The sequence below is a fragment of the Mastigoproctus giganteus genome, chromosome 5 (genome assembly GCF_048544385.1).
Source record: "Mastigoproctus giganteus isolate SK-2022 chromosome 5, ASM4854438v1, whole genome shotgun sequence".
Lineage (NCBI taxonomy): Eukaryota > Metazoa > Arthropoda > Arachnida > Uropygi > Thelyphonidae > Mastigoproctus > Mastigoproctus giganteus.
Window position 1 is genome coordinate 171575913 of NC_143579.1, and position 13002 is coordinate 171588914.

At 37.0% G+C, this 13002-nt stretch overlaps 1 protein-coding gene across 1 annotated transcript in view; it reads right to left on the minus strand.

The window, feature by feature from the left end:
* Positions 1–13002, minus strand: part of LOC150085844 (Na(+)/citrate cotransporter-like) — a 104323-nt gene that overhangs the window by 12882 nt on the left and 78439 nt on the right. Inside the window, exon 7 of the mRNA XM_090373521.1 lies at positions 5199–5318. Within this exon, the coding sequence (XP_090229647.1) occupies positions 5199–5318 (120 nt within the window). The remainder of the gene's footprint in view (positions 1–5198; positions 5319–13002) is intronic.

Genomic DNA, 13002 nt, shown 5'->3' on the forward strand with positions numbered 1-13002 from the left:
AAATGCGAAAATCCACGACTATTATTAATATCACTAACTTGCTAATTACGTGATTGTAATAATATTGTTAATTACTGAAGGAGATATATAAAATATCTGAAACAAGCAAGGCAGAAAAATGGAATATTAAAAAGAACGAATAGTTTCGAAAGTGAGTGTGAAACTATACATATCTTGGGGCATGCATATTTTAAGTTTGGGGAGATGGGGCGTGACACTTAGAGCTGCCCAACTGTGGGGAGATGCTTGAGATGTACGTACTGCTTTTCGACTTTTCCGTATCGTTTCCATGCCCCCATAAGAAATGTTTTCGGGATTTTTTTTAAATAACCGAGACTATCTCCCCTCCCCTTTTCATTCATATAAGGAAATTTCTCGACTGCTTTTATCTTTTCGTTTGCGTTCTGTAAACTCGTGTTAAGTTAGATAAGAGAAAAAACAAAACAAAGAAAACGAACCTCACAATATGAAGAACAATTCTTAGTAATAGACGTAATAAAGAAATAATTAGAAGCATGAACCTGTTAAGGCTTACAGGAAAAGCTTCTGTGCTAGGAGTTTACTGGCATAAACCACTGGAACTTTATCCATCAAAAAATAAAAATCATTAAGCGAGCATGTCTGGAATCAATGATGATAATTCTTTACAAGAAATATGTCGTAAGGCATATTTCAGCGTCCTTGAAACTCTACCAAACAAAAGTCGTTTTGTAGCTGATGAAATTCTGATTACCCAGAAGAGATTTAGTGAGGTATGACATTTAACCATTTTTCAGGGTTGCTACGTTTGTTTATTAAATTGATAAAAATTAATTCCACTTTTCACAATGTGTGGCGTACGATAACTTAATCATACTCTAGTGCAGCGATTTCTGACCTTGTTAGGAAGAGCCCCATTTTCATATTTCACCAATATTCATGACCCAATAAGATTCTTACTAGCGTCATAGAAATATGAATATCCTAGAATATTTACCAAAAATACTGGTTTTTATTGCTTTTGTTAACCCTTATTACGAATGTGTAGGTGTCCCAAGTTTGGGTAGGGAAACACTACTCGAAAACGAGGGATCCTTGGCGAGTCCCTAGTTTCGATTCATTTTCGGGTAGGAAGTGCTTAGTAAATTGTCAGGTGACGCACTGCAGATTCAGGTCTCAGGGAAAACTTGATAAACGCAGACTGCTCTGGTTCGAAAGGATGTAGTTATTGGGTTACTACTGTAAGGGAAACGGATTGTATGCTTTTTTTTTTTTTTTTTTTTTTGTAATATAGATAGGTGAACTAGAACTACGCTATGCATGCCTGGAGCGAAAACTGATGACGTAAAAATGCCGGTTTTCAAAAGGGTCTGAACAGAACATGTGGCAACTAATAACATTAATCTCAACGAACCCAGGTAGATAAACATAGGGGATATACAGAAAAAAAAAAAAAATAAAAAAATCCACGAAACCCTTATGGGTTAATTCAAGACCTTAGGGACTGCAAGGATTTTGGGAGATATCAGCATAGAGCGTTTCCCTGTTAACCTGGGAAAGATAACTTTCCCAGGTTAACAGGGTTAAACCTATGTGAAAATAACGATTAATGAAGATACTTAAGAGATACACTAATATCAAATTTAAATAAAATTCATAATTTATATAAATCCTCATAAATATGAAATCCCATATTTTTTCGGGGAAATTTGAAAATACCGAAAACTTCTTTAAGGCTTACTCTAACAAAACGTTTTTGTTAGATTGGTGAACAACACAAAAATACTTATATTGAAAAATGTTTATAGCATTGTTAGAAGTGCTGCTAGTAACCCTTGATTAGGAAAACTAATGTTGCCATAACAGGGCTAACAGAAATTTTATCACTCTGAAATAAAGGATGGCGAGGATAACTTTGGCATACTTGTCAAAAAAAAAAAAAAACAGCTGTTACAGTCTAACTGTTCCTCCCCAGAAGACAAAGAGGAAGAATACAACTGAATTTCGAAATTAATTTAAAGTCGTCATCACGTAGTTGTAGTACGGTTTTAGGAGCATCAGCAACTAAGGCCATATTGCTCCGTATATATTTTCTGTATCGCCATCATGGAAGCCAAGAATATACACATGTCATTATGCAAATTTAGCACAAGGAAGACGCGATATGGATGAATAAGGAGCTGGATAGTTTAATAAAGAAGAAAATAGAATGGGGCAGTTATAGAACTCTGAAGCAATTTACAAGTTAGTGCATTTGCATCATTTCTGTACATAGCCAACTACATAAGTAATTATGACTTGTCATCATTAAGTATATCTCATATTGCGAATACCGTCACAACGAGTTGCCATGATATTTCACTACCTCGAATATGTAACGCTTCACCATAGGAGAAGACTATGTTACTTATTCTCAGCGGATGCCATCACCAATACGGCACCGTTTCGGAGCTTATTGGCTGCTCATCAGTGGGTGGGCAGGTACCCTGGTGTTGCATTGATGATAACCCGGTTGCGAAGTATAAATCCACAATATGAGAGATGCCTGATGGAGTAATTTAGATTACGGTAGTTTAGGGCTAAAGCCTCAGGCTACGTAAATAGTTTAACTAATGTAGAAGTTAGTGCATTTGCATCATTTCTGTACATAGCCAACTACATAAGTAATTATGAATTGGCATCATTAATATCTCATATTATGAATACCTTCACAACGAGTTGCCATGATATTTCCAGAGGAAATATCATGGCAACCTCATCAGTACCCTGGTGCCGCCTCCGTAGCCAGGTGGGAAGGAGCAGCAGTGCGTAGCACACGCTTCTTGATCAGACCGGGGTTCGTGCCCGTTACCACCAAATACGGAGGATGCGGAAAGGTCAGGGAATAACCACCGCATATTCACGGAGCAATATGGCCTTAGTTGCTAATGCTCCTAAAAACCAAACAACCAAACATCATCAGTACCACCTGCCCACCCACTGATGAGGAGCCAATAAGCTCCGAAACGGTACCGTATGGGTGATGGTATCCGCTGAGAATAAGTAACAATAGTCTTCTCCTATGGTGAAGCGTTACATATTTGAGGTAGTGAAATATCACGGCAACTCGTTGTGAAGGTATTCACAATATGAGATATACTTAATGATGCCAATTCATAATTACTTATGTAGTTGGGTATGTATCGAAATGATGCAAATGCACTAAGTTGTACATTAGTTAAACTATTTACGTAACCTGAGAACTCTGAAGCATAACTTATAATCTGGTATGCAATAGTATCAAAGAAAAGTTTTTGGTGGAAACTGCTGAGTATAGAAAATAACTGGACGCGAGCAATGAAAGGGAACAAGGAGTTGCCCAGACTGAATACACTGACTGGCTGCTTTATTCAGTTCACCTACCTGATAGCAAGTAGCTTCTCCCCACCTTAGCCCCTCTCAGAACAACCTAGATTCGTCGCAGTCAACTCAACGAGGTGTCGAAAGCGTGCTACAAGAAGCAGCATTCACGTTCCCTCAATTGCTTCCCACAGTTATTGAAAATTTGATAGTTGCAGTTCCATTCCGAAAAGCTAGATCCACCTCATCTCACATACGTTCATTGGAATGAGATCTGGTGACTGGCGAGTTTACTACGGTAGTTTAAATTCATTCTCATATTCCTGAAACCAATTCAGTACAATTCTAGCGTTGTGACACGGTGTATTATCCTGTTGGTAGATAGATAGATAACACACTACAACCATCAAGGGATGCGCCTAGTTGGAAACTATTTCCAGATTACCTGTTGTGGCCAAATGTTGGGCCACTGGTATCAAGGGCCCAATATGCACCATGAAAACATTCCTTACATCATTACACTGCACCATCAACTTGCAATATCGACACCTGGCAGGATGGATCCATGGACTCATGTTGTTTTCGCCATATCCTTTCTTCTAATCAGCGTAAAACAGCAGGAAGTGGATCTGTTAGACCGGTAACGTTTTTTCAATCTTCCATTGTCTAGCGTTGGTGTTCCTGAGTCAAATATAACTGTACCTTCTCGTTTTTTGCTGACCGGAGTGAAATCTCGCTTCCGACCATAGGATCGCCGTATGGTGCAAGGAAGCCTGAGGCTCATGCTGCAGCAGCCAAAAAAATTAGCAGAAAGCTTTTAATTAGCAGAAAGCTCTACGGCTAACCGATTTTAAGCCACAAATAACATATGCAATAGAAAAAAGCTTAATCTGGCCAAGAACGACAGCAATGAAATCTTACAAGCAAACTGAATCTCTATTTGTTACAATTTCAGAATAAATCCTTAAAATAAATAAATAAATAAAAATCACAGGTTAACCAAACTTGGAAGATCTAAAATACAAGACGGCAGATTATGACCCGTAATATGTCAATCTTCGTTACATTACGGGTCATAATTTTACCCCTAATGCACCACAAGTTATGGATTCAACTAAATTTATGAATATGCATTAACGTACACTGTGCTAATTGAAAGTAATACTATTTATTATGTGAAAACTAACTTGAGCTTTGTTTCTTATAAGTTCATTTTATACGATTTCTTACTCTGTATTGTTTAAAACTCCTATGTAGAACTACAAGTATAACGACTGCTTGATTGTGTATTCCGCAATACAATAAATATATATACAAACAAACAAATAAACACACTGTCCTACCAAGATATCAGAAATCAAACTTTGTAAGATCTCCACGTGCACGAATTCCAAAAAAAAAAAAAAAAGTCAAAATTATTTCCTGCATCTAGCTCATAAGTGACAAGGTCAAAATAGCTAACCAGCTTTGTTAAATGATTTGCAGACAGTATACACGGAACACTATGGCCTTAGTTGCTGATGCTTCTAAAACCCTACTACAACAACCTACCGATGAAGTCAGACTAAACGGTCTGAAGTTACCCACTTCACGCTTAGAACCAGTCTAATGCATTTGTGATACATTGCACTTCTCAATCCAAAAGATTTGATAAGATAAGTGCCGATGTATCACAAATTGGCACTACTCAATCCGAGTCCAGTGATGTCCTCATACAATTGACCTTAATGATTTTATGCACTATTTCGCCTCCTTCAAAATTACTGGCATATACCAGTAATTCTGAAGACGGAGAACAAATATGATATGAAATTTTTCCTTTATAGTCTAAGAACGTGTAGTAGAACTGATAGACAGGTGTAGTGAGGAAAAATACTTACGCCCTCCTGAGATAGACAAGGAATAAGAACATCCAGGCCAGTATTACGCACACGAACATCACCGGGGTATTGTACATCATCCACTTGTCGAATGAAAGGACAGTATTTTTTGGAAACATCCTGTACATAAAAAAAAAACAGATAATAGAAACACTTTCAATATAAAGTAAAATTTAAGTAAAATCAGAGCTATTGGCCACAAATTACAAATAATAAACCAAGAGCTACAATAAATAATAAATCGACAAAATTAATAGAATGATTTTCATGAATACTTTATAGTGAACAATGTTGGCAAAGGTGAATATTTGATATAATAGGCATCCTGGCATGCAAATTCCGAGTATCTAATAGAAATCAATCATGCCAATAAAAACACAGGTTGCAACTACATCACTTCTTTCCCTTTTTTGTTTTGGCTTGCTCAGTGTGATAGCCACACCTCTAATACTCCGGATGGCAAGTCATCATCGTTTAGATGATTCTTTGAGATGGCAGGCCATTGCCGACTTGAAGCCGGGCACTCGCAGGCAGAGGTGGCACGTTGGCTTAATGTGTCACGCAGTATCATCTCAGCACTATGGAAACAGTTTCAGGATCCATGAACCATTACAAGATGAGCTGGCCAAGGTCGCCAGAGGGCAGCGTCAACCAGAACAGACCGCTATTTGACTCTAACAGCAAGACGGACCCTACAATATCTTGTCATTAACTGTCTCTTGAGGTTGCTGCGGCCACAGGTGAAAACATTTCCAACCGAACTGCGGTAAGAAGGCTCAATTCAAGTGGACTGTAGGCAAGGAGGTCAGTGGTTTGTATCCCACTAATCCCATTGGGATAACAAGTTTTCTTATTATTCCCATAAGTCTTTACCTGTTTGTGGTCCCTGGTACGCCTCTACATGACATGGGATGGGAGTCAGGGGGCAGCGGACCAGGTGTTCACTGCCCTCTGGCTGCGAAGTTGCCAGGCGCCGGCACTCAACATAACACACACACAATCTTTACACACCAACACTTATTCACACTTGCCGGCTTTGGCATGTTTGCTTTTCAGACGCTACTGTGGAACATAGGGGAAACCCTGGAGTACTGTGGGATACTGTGGCACATAGGGGAAACCCTCATAAAACAAGAATACCTTAAATCCCACAAATCCCAAACTACCGCAATGCTCATCGAAACTAGTGTCATGACAAATGGCGTACAGTTCTGTTCTCTGATGAGTTCCGTTTTACCCTACGTTATTTCATCTGGAGACAAAGAGAAATGGGGTACCATCCCTCCAACATCAGAGAAAGGGACACTTCGGTGGAAGCGATGTTCTCGTGTGGGGGGGGGGAGAATAACGATCAATGGCTGCAACCCTCTTCTTTTCAGGCTAAACAACGCCATTGCACATAGAGCTCAAGTGGTGGAGGAACATCTTGAAACTGAAGGTCTCCGACGACTGTCGTGGCCAGCACGGTCATCAGACTTAAATCCGAATCCTATCGAACTTGTGTGCTCTTAGGCGTTGCATTGCATGCCTACAGCCAACTCCTCGTTCACTGGGTGAACTACTTTCTTAGCTCACCAAGAGTTTATAAAATGTCTGTAAGATGTATACTACATCTTATAGACACTTTTATATCGAATATGTTTTACCGCTATCAGACCTTTTCAGCCCTTAGAGTGCATCATACTCTGCACTGATGTCATGTGACCATATTTTCGATATATTGACTTCTGTAATGTCACCTTTTTGGTAATCGTTACAGAACCCCAAAGTTTCTCGCTCTCTCCTCATTTCCTCGTTATTCTATGGTACATCACCATACCAAGCTGCACGAATTGCACCAAGTTTTCTACGTGTTCTGTTAATTTTGTCGAGCTGTGTATAAGTCTCAAATTACAAATAATACAGAACCTTGCATCTTGTCATTCGTTGATTTACTTATTCGCGAAAAGTTTCTGAGACCCTGATTTATGGATGTCAGACGAATTCTTGGGCAGGATGATGAGGCTATCGATGACGGGAGCATAGAGTTTACCCGAAACGAGCTTAGAGATGGTAGTTATGTTGCGAGTGGTGATAATCTGCTTCCAAGGGGTCAATTCCATGCTAGGAACCAATAATCACACATCACATACACAAACAATACCGATATTATTGAAAGCGAGTACTGTATAATATAAAAATTACATTTTTAAATAACGTCTTATGTTCGATATCAAACGAAACAAACATACACATTGAGAATGAAGTTACGCTCTACTTCTAGCAATTTTCAAGTCGATTTGCGCAAGCCCTCTTGGAGTGACGATAATGTGGGTAAGACGGCGATAGACTCGTTGATAGAAATGCAGAAAAGACACGGATGATATTATTATTATTTAGACTATTTGAGCGTGGCGTCGTGTTCGACAGAATCGTTTGAACATGCTCGTGGCCGGCCCTGATTCCGAACAATCTACGATAAGTTAATGGTTGCTCCACTTATTCAACACCAGGCGGTCTAAATATTGTTCAGTTCCCTAGTCATTCTGAGTATTTATAGGATAGAAGGGAAAATACTAGTATCACTAGGAAGAAAAAAAGTTGAAAATATGTTCTTGAAACATGTGATTTCATAAAAGAGGTTTTCTATGCATGGGTATGGCACTTCCATCATTTCTACTACCCAGGTAGTATGAATGCATCGTTTTTTCATATCTCATATTGTGAACACCTTCACAACGAGTTGCATAGGTATTGCACTACTTCGAATAAGTAACACTTCTCTGGTAGAGAAGACTACTGTTACTTATTCTCAGACGGGCACCACCACCACCCAGGCGGCACCGTTTCGCTACCAGAGAAGTGTTACTTATTCGTAGTGCGATACCTAAGCAACTCGTTGTGAAGGTGTTCACAATATGTGATATGAAAAAACGATGCATTCATACTACCTGGGTAGTAGAAATGATGGAAGTGCCATACCCATGCATAAACAACCTCTTTCATATTCTTAGACATTCAGTCAAGAAATAGTTTTCCATTTAGAAAAAAAAAAATTTCTAAATAATACAGTATATAAAAATTATTATTCGAAATTTTTCGATAGAAATTATTCGAATTAAAAAGAAATACATTAAAGGACAAATTTTGCATGAGAATTATATGCCACCTTAAGATTGGGAGAAACGTTAAAAACACAATTCATTTACTTTAAAAATGTCTTTAAGCTGCTGCGCTTTTTGCGAAGGATGTTAGAATACAATCAGTTATTTTTATTATTTGCATCCTTCCGTTTTGTTCGTTACTAGGTGGCGCCACTTCTTTCAAGAAATTGAACAAAGATGCAACTGCTGCCGGTTTCTAATCATGAAGCTCCATTTTTTTTTTTTTTTTTTTGAAGAATTTATTTTGGATGAACAGAACTGTATCATTTGCAAATAGATAGGTCTATTTTTAAAAAAATAATTCCTATAATCGCACCTACTTTCTGAAAATCAGGTCGGAAGCATTTCCTGTGTTTGGTTGAATTTATTCATTGTCCATGAGAACACTACATTGCAAAGGTCTTGCAGCTGTTTCTACTTGGCACTGGAAACTAATTACGATATACAGATCAGTATCATATTTATTTAGCAATTTGTATTTTATCTATCCGTACTCCGACCGTATTTGTAATTTCGTTTAATGGAAACTGTCATTTTCTTTATAAACGACCCGTAATAAAATAATAATAAAACGAGATCTGTTTTATAAAATATAAATTTGAAAACCAGACTATAATATAGAATTCTGTGTGACAGACGCTTTTGAAAAATTAAACTTTAGCCATAAAGAATGCCAGAATAATTTATTCTTAAGCTTTAGTACAATTTGTTTGTTCTTTACGCCATTAATTAGCAATGAAATGGCAAACTGTGTAAAGAATTTCCGTTCTCTTTCTTTCTTTCCTATATAGAGGCGCACTCACCTTTATATTTGTAAGACTAAACTTTGGTCTTATTCTCAAATAGATAAGAGGTAGAGCATGATAGCTGAAACAGATCAAATTCTACGTTGCGTCGGCAGTATTAGAATCTATAAATGGTACTTGTATAAACGGTGCCTTTTTCTGCGAAAATATTTTATTCTTTAAATTAAATTTCAGCAGCACCACCCATGCAAGCATTCCTCTCAGGCTTAAGATTACTTCCTATAATAATATTAATATTATTATTATAGGAAGTAATCGTAAGCCTGAGAGGAATCAGTCATTGTCCTTTTTGGAGCTAATACAGAGTATTCAAGACTATCTCTAGAGATCAAAACGATTTTTCTGAAAATACAACTATCGCACAGCAAAAGTCTTCGTAAAACATTATAACATTTGAACAGTTTAAGTTCAGTTGCCTCAGTAGCATTTGAAGATATTCAATGCAGCAAATGGAGGATTTAAATTTTTAAAAAATGTACCGGTTTACTGGCTTTTTCCAGTAAAGTTAAGAAAACATCATGGGAAAGGGTATAATTCGGTGATCCATTTCCCAATCAAACTTTTTCCGTGCGCATAACTTACTGTACAATGGTATTTTCAGATGGCAGTTTCCTTCTATGATTCATTAGTATCGTTCTGCAAATACTGGCAAGGATATATTTGTGACTATTTTCGAATAGAAGGGGCGTGACTTTCGTAAGAAACGAATTATCTTTACGTTGAAATGAAATCGGGTGTGAAACCTCATGATTCACTAGGTTTTACCGTTTCCATTTTTATACGTAAGCACATAATGAGCACCAGTACGTATAGTAATACCAAAAATAGTTAAAGGATATGTGGTATTTTCATATATCTACTGTAGGCCGAAGATACAAGAGGGCGATGTCCATAAATGTGAGAAACAAATTTTATTCATTCCATCTTTACAAATTGTGAAATTTGTAAAACAGAAAAAAAGGAGAAATTTTAAAAGTTCGTTTAATTTCAATGTCAGAGTATGACTATCGAATATTGCATAGAAAACTAACTAAAAATTAAAGATCGAATAAAATTAATATAAACAGTAAATTTAATTTAATATAAATCCAGAACAAACATCAATATAGAGGGTTAAAATTAACATTAAGCATTTCATTAGAAATAGGCAGTTAAAATCCCAAAAGAAGAGACTCATAATGGAAACCGATGAATTTGTAAACTGAATGAATTGTGACTTTTAACCAGTTTTAAGTAACTCGACTAACCTTCACCGGTGAGGTAAGCGTTTCCAGAACCAGTTATGCGCAATAATTATTAGGGAACTCAAATAATATAGGCCTATAGCTTTGAAATAGGCATTAAAAAGTTTCACTGATACATTCATTGAGCTATTGAGATCTTAGCTTAAGTTGTAGATTTATTCTTATCGGATAATTCCAAGTTTCCTTGGCTCATGTAAATCCTTCCTCAAGATTTAATAACGTTCAAGGTGTTATTAAGATTTCACCTTGGTAATACAGTTAATTTAGTCAATGTGAATGATTGTAACCATACTAAAAGAAACCTCCACACTCTTTCTAACTGTAGCCGGGTGACTGACCAACCAGATTTAAGGAAATCTGTATTATCACATTACTAATAATCTACTTGAATTTTAAGGTAGCGGTATGCAAACTGTAGTTGGCGAAAAAAAAATGTGATAACGCAGTTGTAAATAAAATGTCAAGGATGGGGAAAGAAAATATGGAGCAACGCATCGTAAAAACTTTGAGAACAGAATGGCTCAAGTATTTGAACCTTCAATGTTCATATTAAATGAAAAGTTTCATGTTATCTACATATGTTAACATCTAGGTAAGATGAATAACAAAGCTTTTCTTATTTTTCTATTCAATTTTGTTATTTAGAAATGACTACATTATATTATACTTAATCATATTTAACATAGATTATAAATATAATATAAGTACAAATCAGTACTAACCAAACATTCACGCTCAAATAAAAATAACATCACGCTCGGTCGCGACAAATATCCTAGTTCATTTTTTTTTTTTTTTTTGGGTCACGATAAATATGCTTATTAATTTTGGGTCGTGGCATTGCTTCAGGATATTGCGTCCTTCTGGTTTATAGTGTCTTTCTGTAATTTGAATGAAAATGCTTTAGTTTTTTTTTTACATACAAGGAGTGTGGCAATAGTGTTCTCGGGATGGTGCAATAAAAAGAACACAAAGTGAAGAAACTCAAAAATTAATTTATTTTTATTGAAAGTAATCACCACCTGATTGAATGCACTTATTACCCCGTTCTAGAAGTTTTTGAAAAGAGTCAGCGAAGGCGTTCAAAGAGATGACGTTAGTTCAGCGGTTACGTTTATCGTTACGTCCTCAATATCCTGAAAATTTTCTTTGACGGCAGTTTTCACCTTGGGAATGAGGAAAAAATCCGCTGGAGCTAGATCAGGAGAGTAGGATGGACAGTTGATCTCTAAAATGCCATGTTTCGTCAGAAATGTCTTCACAAGTGTGGAATAGGCGGGGAAATTGTAGCACAAGGTCCAGCTGCATTTCTCTCGAAATTGCGGCCTCACCTGGAAAATGCGCTTCAATAGGCTTTGAAACCTGATTATCTAGAACACAACACTGATTATCTCTCCTTCAGGTACAAATTCCTTGTGAATCACACCTTTTTGTCAAAAAACATAATCAGCATCGCCTTGACCCTGGACATCTGTAAACGAAAAACTTTTTGGGCCTCGCTAACGATTTTGAAGCGCATTGCATGCTCTGATGCTTCGTCTCTGGGTCATTTTGAAACACCAAACACTCATATCCAGTGACAATACTGTCGAGGAAATCAGGACCGTCTTGACAAGTCTGGATGAAGGCTTCGCATGATGACACTCTTCGTTGCTTTTGCTAATCCGTGAGGCTGTGTGGCACAAATTTTGCAGAGCGCTTCCTTTTCTCTAAATCTCCATGCAGAATTTGATGAATCGTCTTATTCAAGTCCAACTCATCAGCCATCATTCTGATGTCAAATAACGATTTCTTGCCACAATTTCCCGAACTTTTGTAATTCTGGCATCCTCACATCCGTCTTTGAACTGCTTATACCATTAAAAACACATTAGTACGAACTTATGTTTCGTCACCATAAACAGGTTTTAACATTTCGTACGTTTCTGTTGCAGATTTTCCAAGTTTAAAGCAAAATTTGACAGTTAATCTCTGTACCACCACCTGTTGGAAGAACTTTAAACTACAACATACTTCTTCCGTTTATTTTCAAACTCATCCAACATGACCTCAACAGCACCAGTCCGGAAAGTTTACTGCCACACCTCCTAGATGATAGCTAACTGACTGCCTAATCAGCTATCGTCACCGTATTCAAATGGATAATTTTCCGCAACGTTCACCATTAAAGTGTTCCACCCATTTTTACATCTTTTCCCGTGCAAAGTTAGAAAATCAACGCACAATAAAAGCGAAAATATCATTTACATCAGTAGCGGCCATTGGGTAATTTGAACTGGTAGTGCCAAAATAAAAATTATATTTTTAATTTTATTATTTTTAAGTCATTGCTTTTCCACGATATTCAAATCAATTAAAGATCATCCTTATCATTTAATTTCACGTTTATCGGTGTACCACAGCGAAGAAAACATTATTTTTCTTTTCTATTTTTTTAAAATAAATTACTTTTCTTATTCATTGCGAATAAACACTAACAAAGCCCACGAGACTAGTATCTAGTGACAATCTTTCCGTGGCAAAATTTAGCCATTTAGCCATCCTTCGGCAGTTAGAAGATCATCGATGCATATCTACATCTGCCTGCGTGAGTTGTTTGCTGTTAGTAATA